The sequence below is a fragment of the Equus quagga genome, chromosome 8, assembly GCF_021613505.1.
Source record: "Equus quagga isolate Etosha38 chromosome 8, UCLA_HA_Equagga_1.0, whole genome shotgun sequence".
Lineage (NCBI taxonomy): Eukaryota > Metazoa > Chordata > Mammalia > Perissodactyla > Equidae > Equus > Equus quagga.
The window spans coordinates 61,818,740-61,841,518 of NC_060274.1; the positions used below are offsets into that span (position 1 = coordinate 61,818,740).

General features: G+C 33.4%; 1 protein-coding gene across 1 annotated transcript in view; it reads left to right on the top strand.

The window, feature by feature from the left end:
• VPS50 (VPS50 subunit of EARP/GARPII complex) overlaps window positions 1-22,779 on the top strand; it is a 135,833-nt gene that overhangs the window by 43,197 nt on the left and 69,857 nt on the right. Inside the window, exons 10-16 of the mRNA XM_046670423.1 lie at window positions 808-850; window positions 2,989-3,087; window positions 4,549-4,689; window positions 13,207-13,339; window positions 14,308-14,399; window positions 19,065-19,159; window positions 19,499-19,597. Of these exons, the coding sequence (XP_046526379.1) occupies window positions 808-850; window positions 2,989-3,087; window positions 4,549-4,689; window positions 13,207-13,339; window positions 14,308-14,399; window positions 19,065-19,159; window positions 19,499-19,597 (702 nt within the window). The remainder of the gene's footprint in view (window positions 1-807; window positions 851-2,988; window positions 3,088-4,548; window positions 4,690-13,206; window positions 13,340-14,307; window positions 14,400-19,064; window positions 19,160-19,498; window positions 19,598-22,779) is intronic.

The window sequence follows — 22,779 nt, forward strand, 5'->3', positions numbered from 1 at the left end:
CATTATGGAGATCTCCTTTGTCAATTATCCATTCCAGCCTTTTGCCCGTTATTTCTATTGTTCTGTTGATCTGTTTGTGTATCCTTGTTAGACCACGCTGTCTTATTGCTGTAGCTTTATAATAAACCTTTACCTATTTTAATGTATGTCCTCCAACATTGTTCTTCAAGATATTCGTGACTATTCTTAGCCCTTTGAGTTTCCACATAAATTTTAGAAGCAGCTGTCAGTTTCCACAAATAGATTAAAAAGCCTGCTGGGATTTTGATTAGAATTTATTATTCTAGGAGATCCTTTTGGTGAGAGCTGGTATCTTAACTAGGTTCTAGTCTGTTTACATGGTATGTACCTCCATGTATTTAAATTGTCTTTATTTTAGCCCAGTTTTTTGTTGTATATTTTTTATTAGATTTATTCTCAGGTATTTGGTTTTTTGAAGTGATATTTAAAAAAATTTCATTGTCTAATTCTTTGTCCCTAATATATAGAAATTAATTTTATATCAATTTTCCAATCAATTTTTAATTATTAAATTCTCATTTTTATATATAGATTCTTTAGAATTTTCTACCCACACAATCCTATTGCTGCTAGTAATGACATTTTTATTTCTTCCTTTCTAATCCTTTTCCTTTTGTTTATTTTTCTTGCCTTACTGCACTGTCTGTGGAATTAGCCCCACAGTTACTGCTCATACTGTTGATCTGTAAATTTATTGATTATTTATTCAGCTAGCATGTATTTATTTAGCACTTAGTTTGTCTCTTTTAAAGATGGACACATCTAACTCTTTGTTTTATTTAATAGTGAACTGAATTCAAAGCTGCAAGATACTTTAGAACAAATTGAGGTAAGAAGGATTACATCATAAGTTAAAGGCTTTTTCTTTTCAGAGATTTTTGAACAGTATAGATGCTTCTTATGTTTTGACTTTTGTGTTATTATCAGTGTTTCTAGATCACTGTGCTTTATTTGTTATTTTTCAGTTGGAATACCTATACATGGTCAAGTTTATGTTAATCTACTTGTAAACTCTGTAATAGTTTTGGAATTATGGGATCTAAAACACTATGTGAAAATATCACCATATGCAGAAAGATCCCAAAACTGTTAGTCATAGGTATGTTCTCATGTAAATTATAACCAAAATACTTAACATGTAGTACTTATTTTTTATTTATCACGTACTTCTTTTTAGTGAGTTAATTTATTTAAAAACAGCTATTGGCTGATGAAAACTCTCCTAAATTCTTGAATCTTATAATAATATTTCATACAGTTCATCAAAAATGTGGAAACTGGATAACTTATTGTGGGCATGATGTCTTGCTTTTCCTTCTACATGTATTCAGAGTTCACATCTTAACTTGGCAGTCTTTGCAAAGCAGGGTAGTCATTTTAATAAATTTAATAAGAATTTTTTGGTTTCTTCTGATATTTTATTTTATTGTTTTCCTGATAAGAGTACTTATAAAAGTTGAAGCTGGACTTTCAAATAACCTTTTGTGAAAGTAGTTTTTGATCATAATGCAATTGTTTACTGATTGTAAGAATGACCAATTATTTTATAAACATAAAGATAACTGCTTTGAAAATCCATTAAGTAAATAATCACCTGAATATTTTAAGGAGGACTTTCTTTGAAAGCCCAATATCTCTTCACCCTTAATATACAATATTATTCTGTACTTATGTAGAAAATCATTATTTTAAAATGAAATTATTGAAATATAAACCCATAAATGAAGTGGGTGCATTTAGATAAAAAAGTATATACCTTGAGGAATGTACGTTTTTTTTAATTTATTTTTCCTTTTTCTCCCAAAGCTCCCTGGTACATAGTTGTGTATTTTTAGTTGTGGGTCCTTCCAGTTGTGGCATGTGGGATGCCGCCTCAGCATGGCTTGATGAGCGGGGCCATGTCCACGCCCAGGATTCGAACCAGGGAAACCCTGGGCCTCCGAAGCAGAGCGCATGAACTTAACCACTTGGCCACGGGGCCAGCCCCTTGAGGAATGTACTCTTAAGATCAATGTAGTTTTTCTTTTTTAAGATTGGCCCTCAGCTAACATCTGTTGCCAATCTTCTTTTTTTTCCCCTCCTTCTCCCCAAAGCCCCCCAGTACGTAGTTGTATATCCTAGTGGTAGGTGCTTCTAGTTCCGATATGTGGGATGTCACCTAAATATGGCTTGATGAGTGGTTCTAGGTCCATGCCTGGGATCGGAACTGGCGAAACCCTGGGCCACCAAAGTAGAGCATGAGAGCTTAACCACTTGGCCATAGGGTCGGCCCCCAAGATCAATGTAGTTTTATTGAGAATTAGTTTTCAGTGATTGCAGAAGGATTTTTAAATTATTTTTCAATAGTCCTACAAATTCAGTACATTTAATTGTAAAATTTTAGCAGATGCTTGAAGAAACAGAGTCAAGAAAAAATAAAATGTAAAATTTCTTTAGTATTATACTTATTTTGTGTCCCTTGAAAAACTAGTCGTGAGTTTTTAGAAACTCGCATGTCAATAACATCTCAGAAAACTTGATTATAGTTGGTACCAAATGAGAATTATAATTTATTTTTATTTTTATTCACTTTTTTTTTTCGGATTGGCACCTTAGCTAACATCTGTTGCCAATCTTTTTCATCTTCTTCTCCCCAAGCCCCCTAGTACATAGTTGTATATTCTAGTTGTGGGTCCTTCTGGTTGTGCTATATGGTACACCACCTCAGCATGGCCTGACGAGTGGTGCCATGTCCACACCCAGGATCTGAACCAGCGAAACCGAGGGTCTCCAAAGCAGAGTGCGCAAACTTAACCACTCAGCCACGGGGCCAAACCTCTAAATTTGTTTTTGACTTTTAAATCCAGTGTGATAGTAAATATGTTTAGATATTAATTAAATGAGAGAAATTAGTCTTACTATTTTCTTTTCATTGCCTTGAAAACATTATTCCTTAACCATCTCTGGCCTCCTCTTTTAATTACATAGGAACAGTTGGATGTAGCTCTTTCCAAAATCTGCAAGAATTTTGACATTAACCATTACACTAAGGTTCAACAAGCTTATCGACTTCTTGGAAAAACACAGGTCAGTTTTGAAAGGATGTTTGCTTTTTTCTTAATCAGGCATCTATTGATCTTCATGATTGCTTAAAACTGAAAATTATTAATGTAGTGTCCTGTTTCATTTACCAAAGTAAATTTTTATGCTGTATTAACACTTAGTAAACATGGTTGTTCACATATGCTAAGTGTATGTAGTATGATTAAAACATTACAGAGGTTTGCTTTGAACTATGAAGTGTTAGGTTTAATATTTTCGCAATTTTATGTAGGTTTTTTAAAAAGCATAAGATGATTCACAGAGAGAGGCTGTGTAGCCTCTTTTACCTCAGCTCTTGGTCCTGAATGAGAACTTCTTAATTTGGAGCTTCTGGGTTCCTAGCTGGGCTAGCATGAGTCCCTCAAAGTGGTATATACACTTTTGTGCACTGTGTACATTTGTCTGTACAACAGGTCCATTGCATCCATCAGATTTTTTAAAGGCTTCTATTATCCCTCGACTATCCTCACTACTCCCACAGTGCATGGCTTTCCATACTCTTACTACTCAAGGGCTTCCTTGAAAACCTTGAAACGGCGGCCATGGTTTGAAAGTTAATTGTATCTTCTGCACGTACAGGATTATACATTTATCTATAGAACATCTGAACGTGATAGTTGTAAGTGTTTTCTTCCCTTAAGTAGTCTCCTGTCTTAGATTAAGGCTTTACAAAGCAATTAAATTCTATTCACATTTTAACATCTGAATAAATAAATTTGATTGTTTATTGTACTTTATTAATTTCATGTCTTAAGCTATACCAAGGGAATAATACAAGAAGGAATACACTTGGTAATTTTGAGGGACATGTTTAAAGACCTTTGAAAATACAATGATTACTTCTGATTTCCCCCATTAGATGAATTCTTTCACTCATTAAATATTTATTGGTACCTACTATTTGCATTGCTCTAGGCACCTGGATATAGGCCTGGAGCATGTATCTTACCTTCTCCTGAGGGAGACAAACATTAAAGAAATAAATGAACATGATGGCAGGTGGTCACAAGTGCTGTAAATAAATATATATCGGGGTCGGTGGATAGAGTGATGAAAGTACTGATTTATATAGGATAGTCAAGAAAGGCTTCTCTGAGAAGGTGACTGTTGAGAAGAATCCTGAACCATGTAAGAGAGTGATGGCACAGGGGAACCGAAGGTGTGATTATGCATGACATGTTTGAGAAAGAGCGGGATGGTTACCCAGTCATAAATATAGAGCAACAGAGCAGTGTTCATGATTTAGATTTGTCTTTAGTGGTGTGATATTGTGGTTATTTCAAGGGTTATTTTCAAATAATCAACACTACAATTATAATTCTGTGAATAATAGTGATCTTTGTGTTGTAGCTGTAACTGGTAAAGATTTTTTCGTATGTTTTGCAAAACTGTTGAAATTTATTTATTTTAATAACATGAAATTGTTATTTTTTTTCCTTTCCATAGACAGCAATGGATCAACTTCATATGCACTTCACCCAAGCCATTCACAATACTGTGTTTCAAGTTGTTCTTGGTTATGTGGAACTATGTGCAGGAAACACAGATACAAAATTCCAAAAGCTGCAATATAAGGATCTCTGTACAGTATGTAGTAACTTAATTATTGTTCATATGTCTCTCTTTTAGTTTTTAAATTCATATTCCATTTTTCTTAGCACGTACTATTTGAAGATGCTACTAAAATAAAAACAGATATGTTTGACAAAAGATTTTTTCCTCCCATATTATTCTTTTCCTCATAGAGAAACTGGAAGATTCAGTCTCACAAATAGTAAAGGCTGATGAGATGCTCCAGATTTGTGGAGTGCATTTGCTTCTAAATGGACTCTCTACCCTCTCATAGCTTCTTTTTTCTGGAGAGGAAGATTGTCCCTGAGCTAACATCCGTGCCAGTCTTCCTCTGTTTTGTATGTGGGACACTGCCGCAGCATGGCTTGATGAGTAGTGTGTAGGTCCATGCCTGGGATCTGAATCCATGAACCCCGGGCTGCTGAAGAGGAGTGCATGAACTTAATGTCTATGCCACTGGGCTGGCCCCGGAAAAACTTTTTGAAATCATTTCAGTATTTGTTTTCTCAGAGGCTGGCACATCAGAGGTGTTTAGTAAATGTTTCTTGAGTAATTGGATTCCCCTCTTTGTCTCTAATTGGTGTGATATTGACAGTTCAAATTTGATCAAGGGGGAGGGAAAGAAAGCCAGCAATGAGCACCATCTCTGTGCCATGAACTTTTACAGGTGCTTTGTAAGCATACGTCCTAGAAAGACAAACTAAAGACTAGTCTAATGTTCTGTTCTTCTAGGCTTTTAATTTTCATTCTTATAAATAATATCTGTTATTCAATTATAATTCAATGTCATTTTTTTGAGGGTCAATAAATATCTTTAGTAAGATCTCTATTGAAGATATAGTTTATTTTGATGTTCATATAGATACCTAAAGACGAATTCCTCTTTTAAGTTGAAAACATGTTTCTGTTGCTGAATTCTCAGGGCACTTTCTGTTGTGAAGAATTAATATATTTTCTCTTATCACATAGTGTGAGAGTATACAGATTCAGTCTACCATAGATGATAAGCTGCCAGGAAGTTCAGAGCTAAATTTAGTGTTCATGTGTAGTAACCATCTTGTTTTGGGTTCTTTCTGAATTAACTGCCTCTTTATCCTTTTTCTCTCTCTGATTTCTTAAACTAGTCTGTTATTTAGGTGTTTTTACATCACTCACCATCTTTATAGACTTAGACAGAATATAGATTATATAAGTAGTTGCTTAAATTAAGCAATCACTAATTAATATGTTTACTCTTAAAAATATACATATTTTAAATTATACAACTAAAACGTTAGTTGTAGGAAAATACAGATAAGCAAAAAGAAAATAAAAATTAATATTTCTTCAGGCAAAGCTGGTTCTTTTAATGTGTATATACAAACACCCTTTAAAAGTAGGATTCTACTGTACACACAGTTTGATAATCTTTTTTCTCACTTGCTATGTTATAAACAATTTTCCATTTCAGTAAATATGCCACCTACAAAACTTTTAATGGCTTGACAGTATTTCACTATAAGAGATCCTGTGGATTAATTAACCCGTTTGCTATTCTTAGATATTTGTTTCCAGCTTTTGTCCTTATTAACAACACTGTAGTAAATATTCTTAAAGCTAAATCTCTGCACACATCTTTAATTATTTCTTTAGGATAAATGAGAAATAAAATTGCGTTGTCAAAGGCTTTGTGGTTTGAAGGTTTTTGGTTCATATTTCTAAAGTTGCCTTCTAGAAAATGTGTTTCAGTTTACAGTCCTCAGCAGCAGTGTCTGCTTTTATCCCTTTTCCTGTACATGTTAATGCTGATTTGTTTTTAATAGCTTGATTGTCAGATACTAGAAGGTAGCATATCAAGAATAATTTATGTTGTTTATCACTCAGGTATATTTGGGATGTGAAGGAAATTAAACTGGGACATTTCGTTGATTGTTGAGGTTAATTTGGTTGATTTGTTGGATAGGTGAGTGGCCCTTTCCTTTCTTACTGGAAGCTACAAATTTAAACATTTAGTCAAAGAGAGAAACATTTTCTTTTAGAGGAATAATATTATTTACTTGAGTGCTTTATGAGGTCAGGTTTAGAATACTTTAAGAATTTAGCTGTCAGATTTATTCTTATCACATATATGTAGCACACAGTTAATTTTCTTATATATGAATTATTGATTTCTAAAATAAGTAGGTTTTGGTAATTTTTAAAATTCAAAACTTAATGATCAAAAAATAGGTAAGAAAATTTATCCATCTCTTCCTTTTTCTCTGCCATTTACTTGCTAGTTTGTTAAGATCTGTGAAGGGTCTGAAATTTTACTTTACTTGTAAACTAACAAGCTAGCCTGTTACTGTTTCATGGATGCTGGTAGAAGACACAAGACTCCATTTCCTTAGCACTCTGACTTAATAAGTATAAACCACTTCCCTTGTCATTACTCAGCTTTTGTTAATCACGTAATCAGTTCACATCAGCAAGGATAAATAAGGCTTTAAAGAGTTTACAACCTAGTAAGGTCACATTAATTATGATCACAGGTACAATAAGAAAAGTTTAAATGACAAAGTGTCAGTGAGGTCAATACAGTTCTTTAAGGGAGTCTAAGGAAGACAAAAGTGTATCTTCTTATTGAGAGGAGGCTGTGATTTTTGAGTTGGGTCTTGGATTTCAACAGGCACGGTGTGTATGGCTGGGTCCAGGGATATATGGAAACATGAACAACGGCACAAGAGGAAGAGAGCATAGGGCAGGTGAAAGGAATAGGTTGTCTGGCTTGGTTTAACTGGAGTTCAGTCTGGTGATTTGGTTGTTTCTAATGTACCTTGGGACTAAAGAGTGCCTGTGGAGCACATGCCGGCGAAACCCTGGGCCGGCGAAGCGGAGTGCACGAACTTAACCACTCGGCCACGGGGCCGGCCCCGATAATTAAATTTCTATTTCCCAAATACTTTTAATTAAAAAAAAAATTTCAAGACGTGTTATTTAGTTCTTTGGGGTTTCTCACTGTGTGAATATTTTCTAAATTGATTAATTCAAGATTTTCATTGCTATTATTGATATATGATAAGAGCATATAACTGGAATTACAATATGATGCTCCTCTGCCTTGGTATTCCTGGTCTTACATGAAATGAAGCCCCCCCTTATTTGGGACTTGAACCGAGTTGCAGTGTTAAGTATTTAGTAATCAGTGCATGGATTAAACCAATGATGAGGTAGTCAGGAATATATAACACTGTTTCATGAAAGATAAAGCTGAAATGCAGAGTGGTTTACTGTCTGAAGGCGTGTGACTAGTAAGTTGTGGAACTGGTGCCGGCTGGGACACAGGCCTTCTGCTTCCTTGTCTAGACCTCTTTCTGTTATGCTCTGCCAGTGTGAAGAAGAATTGGTGCTGAGTGGAAGTTGCATGTGCTGTTAATTCAGAAACTCAGATTCTCTTCTTGGCCTGCCTTTTATTTTTTGATTGCTCATGCAATTATTTGCTTTGTTTGTTGGTTTCTTTTAATCTCTTTCATTATAGTTATGGTTCACCCATGTCTATGTAGTAGGATTCTCTATTTGAAATTTGGAGGTGATTTTTATAAATTAACGAGAGAACACTAGTTGCAAATGATTTTAGTAGTATGGTGTTTAGTAATAGCTACTAAATTATTTAGTAATAATTTTAGTAAAGAAACATTTATGAGAGTTGACACCAGTTGGTTGCATGGTATAGTGGAAAGTGGTTTCTGGAGTCTGGTTTTAAAGTGAAATGATTCTTTTAACCTGTTGCCAGCATAGTCTTCAAGTATGGAGATTAACAAAACTGGGCTTAAATGAATTGAAAACAGTATTTTTTATCTATCCTACCGTGCCTTTTTCATTAAACTGTTTGCTGTATATGTATTTAGTACAGTGAATCTCTACATTTGTTTCTATTTTAGAATATAAATTTAGGCAAAAATCATCTTGTTATCAGGTGCTCAGTGTATCATAGTCTTAGATTTGTACATATGAACATATTTGAATAATGAAATTTGGATTCTTTTGGGAGACTTTTAGGCATGTGCAGTGGTTTAGCTAGATCTGTGAATTATTTACACTTGCATCAGTTTGGTGAGAAAAAGCTTGCTGTAACTTCACTAAATAATTTCAACATTTTTTGAAAAAAATCTCACATATATTTCCCTAAACTCATCTAAACTTAGTAAATTTCAGCAAATTGTCAAGAGGTAACATAGTAAAGAAGCTCCTTTTCCTCAAATAAAAGGCGAATTATGGAGCGAGACAGTGGTTGAGTGGGGAATAGAGATTAGTAGTTCTAAATTTCAATTTTCTGGCTTGTTAAACTGTGACAAGTGTAATAAAAATTAACTGGTAGACTATAACACAATTATTTGTATAGTCATAATTTTTCTTTGGGAAGAAATAAGATCAACACTCCCTTTTATTTATCAAAGAATGTTGGGATATAATTAGATTAAATTTATTTGCATAATATAAATTTATGCAAAGTTGAATTTATGAAAGATAAAAAAAATTGACTTGCAGAAGAGTGCCTTTATCCAGGTGAATGATTGCTGGGTTGCAGCCTAGAACTTTTTTGTGATTTTTGCTTTTCTTTACCCTCGGCTTTTAGCTTTTTCCTGACCTTGTACATAAGTATTGGTTTTCATTACATGTGTGTGGTATAAGAGATCTGTCAGGCGTAATGATGTGGTAAAACTAAACCAGGGAAAAAAATCAAGACTGGTTCATTGTAGAGGTAGTAATTACAAAAGTAAACATAAAAAATTATGGCATAACTGTGCAAAAATATTTTGTATTTTATCTCTGCAAGCCATGTGTAGATCTGGATAGCTGTTCTAATTCTTCGGTGAATAGCCAATTTGATATACCCAGAGAGGTTTCACTGCCTCCTGTCTTCCTTCCATTGCATCCCCCACTCACCTCTTATAGGTAACTAATGTCAATATTTTCTCATTTATCTTCCCTGTGTTTATTTTTGTGATAAGCATATATATTCATTATTTTTTTCTATTTCTTATGACATATATATAATTTAAAACAGAAAATTTTTCTCACATATATATCATGTGAAAGGGAAAAATTTTTTTAATTTAAAAATTTTTAAAATGCTTATTTTTCACCATTGCCTAGTGCTCTGTTGTGTCTATCAACAGTGGTTGGTTTAACCAATCTCCTGTGTTTGGACTTTTAGATAGATTGCAGTATTTTGCAATTACAAATAGTCCTTCAATGAATAACCTTGTGCATATGTTTGAATCTTGTTCACATTGTTTGAGATAGATCTTCAGGGTAAATTCCTAGATGTGGGATTGCTGGATCAAAGGGAAAATACACGTGTAGCTTTGTTAAACAATGCCAGATTCCTCTCCATGGGATCATATCATTTTGTATTCTCACCAGCAATGTATGATACTGCCTGTTTTTTTCACAGCCTTGCCAACAGAGTATATATGGTATCAAAGATAAACAAAGCCGGCCACTAATTAAAGTGTTATGGACAGATTTTAATCAGTTATATACTGTTGCAATAGAGAAAAGAATCCAGCATGATTTGAACTTAACTTCTATTTATACAGAGCTAACTGGGCACTTTAAAGGGAGAATGAGGGAACAGGGAGGAGGTAGAGCAGGTGCTCACTAGATTCAGGGAAGTGAAAAATTACAAAAAGCAGGAAGAGTGATGGAGGTTGGTCCATGTGAAACCGACCTGGGTTTGCTAACTGGGGCTTACTGAAGTTAGGCTCCCATCTTCTCCCTCAGGGGCTGGCAGATAGGGGCCTATCTTTAGGTGTCAGCTGGAACAAACAGTAAATTCTCCTGGCAGCCTTGAGTTTTCTCAGGCAGGCACTTTAAAGCAGGCTAGGGTCATCCTAAACATGTGGCCTTGAGCTGTTAGAAATTACGTTAGTGTTTTTTTCAAGTCTTTATAGGCCAAGATTGAGGCCTAGTTGAGAAGAGGGCTCAGAGGAGCCTGGCTAGAGTTTGGTCAAGGAAAGAATCTTTGTTAATGGTCAACTCTAAAATTTTCACCCATCTGATGAATGAGAATTTATATCTTATTGTAGTTTTAATGTACATTTGCCCTATTATGAGTGAACTTGGACATGTTTTCATACATTCAAAGGCCACTTTTATATCTTCATTTGTGAAGTGTGTTTTTGCTTTCTTCCTATATTTCTATAGGATTTTTGGTCTTTTTCCTCAAAACTTTTATGAGTTCTTTATAAATAGAGGATATGAACTCTTTATTGTGGTATATGTTGTGAATATTTTTTCAAGTTTGTCTTTTGACTTTGCTTATGGTATGGATTTTTTCCCATGTAAATTCATTTTTCAATTTTTGTGTAGTGAAATTTATCAAATTTTATTACTTCTGATTTTGGGGTCATAATTAGAAAGCCTTTCCCTACATCAAGGTGAGGGATGAATTAACTCATGTTTTCTTCTAGTGCAGTATGCTTTTATTTTTCACATTTAGATCTCTTACCATTTGGAGTTTATTTTTGTGTATGGTGTGAGGCATGGGTCTAATTTTGTCTTTTTCCAACTGACTATCCAGTTGTCTCAACACTATTTATAAAAAAGCCTATCTTCACCTAAGTGATATGAGATGCCATCCTTATCATATACCATATTTTTATATGAGGCATGATCTGTTTCTGGACTTTTTTATTGATGTCTCAGTAAAGTAATAAATAAACTTAGGGAGAACTGACATCTTGATGATGTCGCGTCATCCTAACTAAGAATTAAGTGATATCTTTCTGTTTGTTCAAGTCTACTTTTATGTCTTTCAGTTTTATTTGTAAAGTTTTGGATCATTTTTGTTAAGTTTATTCCTAAAAATTTAATCTTTTTGTTGTTATAAATGGATGTTTCTCATTCAGTGCATCTTCTAAATGTTTGTTATTTGTGTATATGGATGTGATTGTTCTTTGCATGTTAACTTTAGAACCTGCTACCTTGCTGAATCCTTTTTGTTTGACTTAGTTTTATCATTGATTCTCTAGGAGTTATATTCTAGGTGTTTTATTATGTCATTTGCAGATAGAAATAGTTTTGTTTCTTCTTTTTCTATTCTTTTGCTTCTTACTGCTTTCTTTAGTCTAATTGCATTGGCTAGTACCTCCAGAACGTTGTTAAATAGTGGTGGAGATAGTGGGCATCCTTGTCTTGTTCCTGGCCACAGTGGTTATGCTTTAAAGTTTTCTCATCTTGAGGAAGTATCTATCCATTTTATTTTCTTGTGAGTTATTATTAGGAATGGCCATTCAATTTGTCAAAGGGTTGTTTCAGCGTCTATTGGGATAATCATTTGGTTTTTCTCCTTAGACCTATTAATATGGCGAGTTATATTAGTAGATCTTGTAAGATTGAACCACCCTACCATTCTTGGCCTAAACTCCACTTGGGAAGTCTGACTCCAGAGCTTAACAACTCCTTTATTTTACTGCTTCCTAGCTGAGTTTCAGAAATTTAACATGCTTACACAAAAGTGTACTGAGTTAGTTACTAAAGTATAATTAGTAAAAACACAAGTTAACATTTTTATTAATTACTTGATGAATGTTTAGTAAATGAGGAGTATAGGATTATTATGGAGAGAAAAAAACTTTTTGAATGAGAGAGGACTACTACCAACTATGAGCAACTATGATCTGGGCATCAATCACACCACAGCTATACTTGCTGATAGCTTATTTCTGCTAGCTATTTACCTTACAGGGCTTGCACCAGAGTCGTGTTAGCCTTTCAGTGTTTTATCAGCATGATCAGTTGTGGTGGATTGATTACAAACTGAAGAAATGCTAGGAAATGTCAAATGATGGAGCAAATGCTCCATTATGACAGACAGAAAGCCTATAAAATAGAGTGGAGGCGTCACTCTACCTGCAGAAAAAAAGGGGAGAATGACCTACTGATAGTTTTTACAAAGGATAGAGGGGGAAAAATTCATGCATCTTCCTTTAGGGAGAAGATTTGATACTACGTACTGTTTCATAGTCATGTTATGTGAGACATTATTTTAAAATGTTGCTATCGTCAGATATGGAGTGTCTGTATCCATTTGACCTAAGCAATTTAGACATTGTCAGAGGTACTTACTTAATTTACACAAATGAAATGATTGAATTCTAAATATGACCTTTTTGCAAGTATGACTTAGGTCCAAGGATAAATGAAAAGCTGTGTTTGCATGCTAAGAAGCATGTCTTTGAAAAAATGCACACTTGGGGAAGTTTGTACTGCTGTTTATGAGAAAACTTGCCAGTTTAGTAGTATATGGACTAGTAGTATAATTTGATTCATAGTATGTGAACTATTATTTCTAATGAATACTAAAAAGCCATGTTGAAATGGGAATGAATTGAACAAAATTTTCTTGCTGTTGAACTTTCTCTTTAGGTGTATCAATGGAAGAAATTTTCTTAATTTTGTCTAATTCTTGAATGAATTTGATTAATAACATAGCATTTTAGTTTGATTAACGGTAAGTGTTAAAGTAAACATGATAATTTGAAAGTTGGCTCTTCTCATTTTCTTCAGCATGTTACACCAGACAGCTATATTCCATGCCTTGCTGACCTGTGCAAAGCACTGTGGGAAGTTATGCTCAGCTATTACAGGACTATGGAATGGCATGAAAAGCATGACAGTGAGGACACTATTTCTGCTTCTGGTAGGAAATTACTTTGATTTGTTTTAAAAACTGAACTGTAAATATATATAGTATATATTTATAAGTATGTATTGTGGCGAAGCTTACTTTTTTGCTTCAGGCTAATAGTTTACTTGTATTATGTATGTACATACGTTTATATGTATATATTTTCATTGGGGTGTAGAGTCAAACTTAAAACTCGATTTGAACCTTATATACTTAGTCCTCTTTGCTAAAATCCCTTGACCCTAATCTGTACATTTAAAGAATATTCTGGACTCTGGTTAGTCTAGCAGTCAGCTGATAATATCTAGGACTCTAAAAAGTCATTTGTTCACCTGAAATTATCCCTTTCCTTAATATTCCTTAATATTCACATTAAGGAATAAAATTGTAGGAATCAGTAATTTGAAAATTATTCTTCACAGTACTTCATAAGGTCAAAATTATGTGTATTTTCACTTGCTTTTGGGGAAGATTTGTTTTGAGGCAGGTCATTGATCTTACCTGTTGAACTGCACATTGTTAAATTATTTATCTGGAAAGGATACAACTATTCTGGATCATGAGAAATATAATATATGTGTCATTACTTCACTATGTGAGCAGTTCTGCAGTCTGTACTTTTGTTGACATGGATTTTAATTGGTAGTGTAATGCTCTAGCAGTAGGCAGGCAGTATATGGGTCATTGAGAACCTGGTCTCTGGGATCACACTCCCCAAGTTGGAATCCCATCTCCAATCATGTATGAGTTGAGTGGTCTTAGGTGTAAAACCCTCAACATTTCAGGGTCTATGTTTATCTGTCTTATCAAATGGGTTTATCCTAATACCTATTACTTGACATTGTGGTTGCATAAATATTGAACATATTTACTGTGTTTTACATAAGCTTACAATATATGAGAGTCCAAGTGTATTTTTTGGAAAACAGAAACATTCTGAAGCAGCAAATCTAGAAACGTATATGATCTTTTATTTTCAGAAGGGAGTAATATGATGGGTACTGAAGAAACTAATTTTGATCGTGGCTACATAAAAAAGAAATTAGAACATGGACTTACACGAATATGGCAGGTTTGGTTTTTTAAAATTATTCTTTTACAAAAGAATAGAAACCATGTCAAAATTGTTTTAGAAATTGTGTTTAAATTTTCTGTATTTATTTGTATTCCTTGAAGATTTAATCATATGTTAGTTTTCCTTTGGAATAAATCTATTGTTTAATTTCTGTAATTTAGTTGACAATTATATTTGTCTACAAGTGGCAGTAGAACATGTCTTTTAATTTGAAAATCTCCACTGGAAATATTCATATATTCCTTGATTACATTTTTGCTTTTATTGTCCAAGCAAATTTATGCTTTCCGAAAGAATTATTTTCTTATTGAGGTACTCTGTTTATTTTTATTTCATTTATTTGTATCTCTTTCCTTTTTCTATTAACTTTAGGAAGAGGATAACTAAATAGGTGACATGCTTGGGTTGGAATGTAGTATAGAATGAAGGATTTTTTTCTAAGTCAAAGATTTTTGTGCCTTGAGAGGATCTTACGTGTTTATTGGCTGAGTGTATCTTCTTTTATTTTGCAGTTTAACAGCTCACTTGCTGAAATAAGATAATTAAATTTGCTAATTCGTTAAAATTTTGTACTTTCTAGATAAAAGTGTAATTTCTTTTAAGATAACTTTTTTTTTTTAATTTCTTTGAAGCTTAGACTAGACCCTTTGACTGTGTTATGGTCTTTTAAGGTGTATTTTTGATTTTTCTAATGAGGCTAATTTTTATTTTGACAATGTTTTATAGAATTTCTTTGAAAAAAATTGCTTAGGAAACTATATAATAAAAACATACATTTCCTTAAGAATGACTTAGCAATTATAATTAAGTGCTCTTCTAACTTTTGATAATTTTATCTTCAATATGCTATTTGAATTGATACTTTAATATTTAAAATACGTATATATGATAGTTGTTAGAGCTTTGGCTTCTATATTGTCTGATGTGACCTTATTAAACTAATTTTTAATTTACCATTTTTTTGAGTTTGGGCTGACTTTTTTCTGGATATTATATATAATAGGGAAATCTCATACTCATTGATCAGATATGAGTTGTTTCTGATGTAGTTTCCTAATAGACTCTTATTGTATTTAGTTGAAATTGTGGAATCCACAGTAGAATTTCTGGTAGTTCAATGTCCTTTGAAATGACAGGTCTGTCGTTTTATGTAGCTAGTTTCCATTCAGCCTGGCAACCTGATGTCATTCCTGATAGAGGAAAATCTGTTAAATATAAGGTGTAGTAAAGTTATTCTCCTTTAAGCATTTGGCTAGTTTAATGAACTCATCATGCTTTTGAGTATAGATTATTTTGTTGTAGGTTTCAAGCTTTAGAATATCTTCATCCCCACCACTTCCAAGTCTCTTGCACCCCCAAAGCCAATTCTCAACCAGATCTAAAACAAGACTGTGCATACTTTAGGAACTTGTTGAGTGTTCGTTAAATTGAAATTGTAAGGTTGCAGGAAATTGAAAAAAGCAAAAACTGTAAAAAGCAAATATTTTTTGATAACACATTTAGCTGCTAAAACATGACCTGAATTGAATTCATTTGGCAGCAGAACCTGACCAGTATTGTCATTAGGATTGTTATAGTATTTATTTATCCCACTAAATGAATTAGTGAATATTCCTATGTTGCAGGAATATTAATGTGTTTTATTTTGGGATACTGCCCTAGACCCCACTGGGAGTTTTATATAATATATACTATCCGTATCATAATACATTTCTAACATTTGAAATCCCAGATTCCAAAACACAGGTGATCGTGTGACAATGTATAGACATTTATCATAAATTTGTTAGTTGTAGAGATAATGGTAAGTGATGATTGAAAAGCATAAGAAGATATTTAACTCTGACATGAAACTAAACTCAAAATTATAATCACCTTGATTGTTGATATGAAAAGTTTTTAGGATATTGTGGAAAATTTTCCATGCATTTTTGACTCAACCAGAATCTTAAAAAAGGCTGTATCAGTCATACTGTGTGGCAGAAACTGTTTGTGGATTTGAGAACACGGTGGTGAACCCATGGTACTTGACTTCGTGGAGCTTTCACATCTAACCATATGAAAGTCTTGGTCTTCCAACATTTTCATCTTTAAATATTTGATATGAGAAATAACATTTAAGAGATGCTCATGTTAATTTCTTTTTACTGTAGAGAACTAGGGTTGCAATATTTCTACTTTTTGTGAATTTAAGATTTTCTTTACATCCTAGTTTGCCCACCCACTTTTAAAATTCTTCCTTGGGTATTTGAAAAATAACCATATGTTTTTTGTGTGTGTTGGGAATTAGCTTCTATATGTATATGAAAGAAAGCTTATTATTAATTGTATTATTCTAATCTGTATCTTTACTTGTCTTTTTGGTCTGTGCAATTCTAAGGGAGAAGTTTTAATATTTCAGAATGATTGTAGTTTTGTCAGGTTTTTCTTTTATTTCTAACAGCTTTTGCTTTTTGTACTTGGATGCTATGTTTATTGATCCATTGCTCATAACCACTTTACTTACCTTCTTTGTAATTAAAAAAAATAGCTCTTGTCTTGAAGCGTTTTGCCTTGAATTCTAGTTTGCTTTGTTGTTACCATTGCCGTGTTTATTTTGTTCATATTTTTTGATATTAATCTTTGAGCATCCCATTATTTTAAATGTTTTTGTATCATGTTTCAGTTATGTCTCCTATAAATGTAAAAAAAATTTTTTTCCAAGAGACTTTATCTTTTAATAAGGCAATTGAATCTGTGTATATTTTTGTTAGTGTTTTAATTCATACTTCCTTATTAGAGACGTTGAACATTTAAAATCTGTTAATTATTGACTTGTGAATTATTTGCTCATGTTTTATGCTCATAGATTCTAAATTATTTATATGATGAAGAGCAATCCTTTGTATATCGTTTGTCTATTTTCACTTAGTTTATATTTTCTATGTGCAGACGGTTAACATTTTTATGAGATCAAACTATTGACCTTTGTGACTTATGTTCCCTTTATTCTTAAAATGCTCTTTCCTATGTAGAGCTCAGATCAATATTGGTATGGTAATTGTAAATATTTATTTAGCTCTATATTAATTGCTGTGTCCCTAATACCTAGAGTACTGCCTAGGACACTTAATAGCTTCTCAGAAAATATTTTTGCCTTATTGAATTAATTTTGAATCTCTTGAAAATGTACAAAAACAGGTTTGTTTAATTTGTTTTATATTTCTTTTGATATATGATGTAAAGAAAGGATTTCCTCCCCCAAATCTATTCGTTTTTCCCTTCACTACTTTCTGGATAATCTTTTTTCTTCCCTCTTTGTGCCTTCTTGAAGCAAGATGCAAAGAAAGGAGGAGACTGAAGACAGATAGACCTGGATAGGAGCCTTAGCTTTGTCATTCACTGGGCATGTGAACTTAGGCAATTACTGGATCTCTTCTCAGTTTTTCTTCTCTTAGGAGTGATAATAAATGCCTGCTCAACAAAGTTGTTTTAAGATTGAAGATAATATGTAAAGTTCTTAGCATAATACTTGACAAAAATAGTCAGAAAATAGTTTTTTACTGCTGTATATTAAGTTCTTGTGTATATGTATATTAGCACTATTTCTGTGTTACTTGTCCTAGTCCATTGGTTTCTCTGTATGTTTTTAGCATTCTTTTTTTTTTTTAAAATAGTTTTTAATATATTTGGTAGTACAAGTCCTCCAACATGACGCATAATTTTCCCTCCATCTTTTCAAAGCTTTATTTTTTAAAAAGAAGGTTATTGCTTATTTATTATTTCTGGTGAATTTTAGAATAATTATTCAGAAGTGTTTTTTTTTGTGATTTTGGTTAGAATTTTATTGAACCTCTACATTAATTTGGGAAAATTGACATCTTTACACTGTTTAGTCACTTATCCAGTCCCTTGACTCAGTACATTGAAATTTGTTTTGTATCCTGCTAGAGTTGTTAGTATTTTCTTATAGGTCTGATATTTCTTATTAAAATTATTCCTAAGTATATTGTATTTTTAGTATTTATTTTAAGTGGAATCTCTCCATGTTAAGGTGCTACACAGGTATACCTGAAAGCTATTAATTTTTATATATTGTACATAATCACTTGACGTAGTTGCCTTATTAATTCTAATTATTTTTGAATTGATTATTTTGGAGTTTCTAGCCTAGCAAGCCACACGTAAATGATGATGACTCTTATCTTCATATAGAGTATGAGGATATAATTCTTATCTTGCACATGTCTATTTTAATAGTGATGATGTGTCCAATACTATTTTTTTTTTTGAGGAAGATAAGCCTAGAGCTAACATCTGTACCCAGCTTCCTCTGCTTCATATGTGGGATGCCTACCACAGCATGGCTTGAGCAGCGGTGCCTAGGTCCACGCCCATGATCTGAACCAGCGAGCCCCAGGCCATCAAAGCGGAGTGCGGGAACTTAACCACTGTGCCACCGGGCCGGCCCTGTCCATCACTATTTTTGTATCTAATGTTCATGGAATTGTCTCTATGATATCACCCTAAGGATGTTGGCTATTGGCCTACATAGATATTCTTTATCAAATTAAGAAAGTATGCCTGTCTCATTTTCACGTGTAACTATAGAATAAATGGTTCTGAGAACTTATTTTCTATGTTTTGGGTTTACTTAAAATATTTTTCATTGTTGTTTTACAGGATGTTCAGCTAAAAGTAAAAACCTACTTGCTTGGAACTGATTTGTCTATATTCAAATACGACGATTTCATCTTTGTTTTGGATATAATCAGCAGGTAGTGTTTGACAAGTTCTTGGCTTATTCTTTAGTTTGATTCATTCAACCATTATAATCAAAGAAATCATGAATTAGTAAGTTATTGTATATAACTTTTTCATGGATATGAAGATAATTGAACATTCCTGATCTAATTTTTGATGGATTTGTATGTGAGTGTGTTTAATTATTTCTGCCCTTCAGATGTTTGTTAAACCATAATGGATTTTTGATCTTTAGAAACTTCAGACATCCAAACTTTTATGATTTGTTGCCTTTGAAGAAAGATGACCTGGACTTCTTTTTTTTCTATAATAAAGATTTTGCTGAAACTTATGTTATCTTTTTATCCAACTAGGTTGATGCAAGTTGGAGAAGAATTTTGTGGTAGCAAATCTGAAGTTTTGCAAGAGTCTATTAGAAAGCAAAGTGTCAATTATTTTAAGAACTACCATAGGTAAGAGCTCTAATAAAGTAAGAATACACTTATTTAGGTAGTAAGAATACTTTTGTCTAGTGCTTAACCTTATAGCATTAATTGATTCAAAACAGTTCTTTTTGAATTTGAAAGAATACGTTCTTTGTCGCTCTTTTTAGGATGGCTAAGGATTTTTTTTACCAAAAATATCATAAAATATTCTCTTTACTTATTTATTGTAAATTTTAATATATTCTTTGTCTTAAGGGCCTCAAAATATTGAATTAAATATTGAACTTATTTCTTTGTGGGTGAAAGATGATTATTACATCACGGTTCACCAGAAGAATTGGGCCACTGTTCTATCCCTGCATATGTGGTGTGAGCCAGTAAGGAAGTCAAGTCAGTAGAGGTAGCACTCAGTGAGGGGATGTTTAAGTACAAGTTTTCTGTGTTAATTGTAAATTATTAAATATTTGTTTTGAAAGAAGATTTAAATTGATCCTGTACCAAAGCAGAGCCGTTGAGTTTCATAATTAAATGAGGAGAATGTTTAAAAAATTTAAAAAAATTTTTAATTGCTTAAACCATAGGAAAGCGGTAATAAGGGAATAGCATGAAACCCTAATGCTGCCTTTATTTATAACTTCCTTTTCTATTAAAACTGAAGCCCTGCTAAAACAGAAGCCCTGGTCTGTTCACATTGCTGTACAAAAAGAGAGGGGCCTTTTAATCACAGGTGGGAAAGAATAAGGATCTATGAAAAGGAGCCAGAAGCCTTACTTACCCTGTCAGAAAGAAAGCATGCCAGAGGTCCATTTCCCAAAGATTGTTTCATTTCTAACAAGATGAATGGGAGACCTTTTGGTGTTCTAGTGACTGCAAGATGCGTGCAATGAAAAAACACTGATTTATTTAATGGATTCCATTCTGCATTCTACTTATTGTTAAAATGTGTCTGTCATTTGTGGCAACCAGGCATGGGCATTTCTAAACTCTGACCGTGGTGAAGATTCCTCACAAAAGTTCAGCTTGATGAAATTAGGCAACATAGAAATGAATTATTAAATGTTTCCAAAACACTCAACGTTTTTTTTAATTGAGGTCATAACAGTTTACAACATTGTGAAATTTCAGTTGTACATTATGATTTGTCTGTTACCATATAAGTGCTCGTCTTCACCCGTTGTGCCCAGCCCCCCAGCCCCCTTCCTCCTGGTAATCGCTGAACTGTTTTCTTTGTCCGTTTGTTTGTTCATCTTCTACATATGAGTGAGTGAAATATGGTATTTGTCTTTCTCTGGCTTATTTCACTTAACATAATACCCTCAAGGTCCATCCATGTTGTTGCAAATGGGATAATGTTGTCTTTTTTATGGCTGAGTAGTATTCCATTGTATATATATACACCACATCTTCCTTATCCATTTGTCAGTTGATGGGCACTCGAGTTGCTTCCATGTCTTGGGTATTGTGAGTAATGCTGCAGTGAACATAGGGGTGCATAAGTCTCTTTGAATTGTTGATTTCAAGTTCTTTGGATAGATCACTCAGTAGTGGGATAGCTGGGTCGTACGGTATTTCTGTTTTTAGTTTTTTGAGAAATCTCCATACTGTTTTCCATAGTGGCTGCACCAGTTTGCATTCCCACCAGCAGTGTATGAGGGTTCCCTTTTCTCCCCAACCTCTCTAACATTTGTTATTTTTTGTTTTGGTGTGATTATAGCCGTTTTAAACGGATGTAAGGTGATAACTTAGTGTAGTTTTGATTTGCATTTCCCTGATCATTAGTGATGTTGAACATCTTTTCATGTACCTATTGGTCATCTGTCTATCTTCTTTGGAGAAATGTCTGTTCATATCCTCTGCCTATGTTTTGATCGGGTTCTTTGTTTTTTTGTTGTTCAATTGTGTGAGTTCTTTATATATTATGGAGGTTAACTGTCCTTGTCAGATATATGATTTGCAAATATTTTCTCCCAAATGGTAGGTTGTCTTTTCGTTTTGATCCTGGTTTCCTTTGCCTTGCGGAAGCTCTTTAGTCTGATGATGTCCCACTTGTTTATTTTTTCTTTTGTTTTCCTTGTCCGAGAAGATGTGGTATTCGAAAAGATCCTTTTAAGACTGATGTCAGAGAGTGTATTACCTATGTTTTCTTCCAGAAGTTGTATGGTCTCAGGACTTACCTTCAAATCTTTGATCCATTTTGAGTTTATTTTTGTGTATGGCGTAAGATAATGGTCTATGTTCATTCTTTTGCATGTGGCTGTCTAGCTTCCCCAACACCATTTATTGAACAGACTTTTTTTTCTCCATTGTATGTTCGTAGCACCTTTGTTGAAGATTAGCTGTCTGTAGATGTGTGGTTGTATTTCTGGGCTTTTAGTTCTGTTCCATTGATCTGTGTGCCTGTTTTTGTACCAGTACCATGCTGTTTTGATTACTATAGCTTTGTAGTACATTTTGAATTCAGCGATTGTGCTGTTTCCAGCTTTGTTCTTTTTTCTTAGGATTGCTTTATTTATTTGGGGTCCTTTTTGCCCCATATGAATTTTAGGATTCTTTGTTGTATTTCTGTGAAGAATGTCATCAGGATTCTGACTGGGATTGCATTGAATCTGTAGATTGCTTTGGGTAGTATGAGCAGTTTAACTATGTTTATTCTTCTGATCCATGTGCATGGAATATCTTTCCATTTCTTTATGTCATCATCAATTTCTTTCAGTAATGTCTTATAGTTTTCATTGTATAGATCTTTCACTTCCTTGGTTAAATTTATTCCTAGATATTTTATTCTTTTTCTTGTGGTTGTAAATGGGTTTGTTTTCTTGAGTTCTCTTTCTTTTAGTTTGTTATTAGAGTATAGAAATGCAACTGATTTTTGTAAGTTGATTTTGTACCCTGAAGCTTTACTGTTATTGTTGATTATTTCTAATAGTTTTCCAATGGATTCTTTAGAGTTTTCTATATTTAAAGCTATGTCTTCTGTGAACAAGAGTTTTCATTTCTTGATTTCCTATTTGGATTCCTTTTATTCCTTTCTCTTGCCTAATTTCTCTGGCCCAAACCATGAGTACAATGTTGAATAAGTGTGGTGAGAGTGGGCACCCTTGTCTTGTTTCTATTCTCTGAGGGATGGCTTTCAATTTTTCCCCATTGAGTATGATGTTGGCCTGTGGTTTGTCATGTAAGGCCTTTATTATGTTGAGGTACTTTCCTTC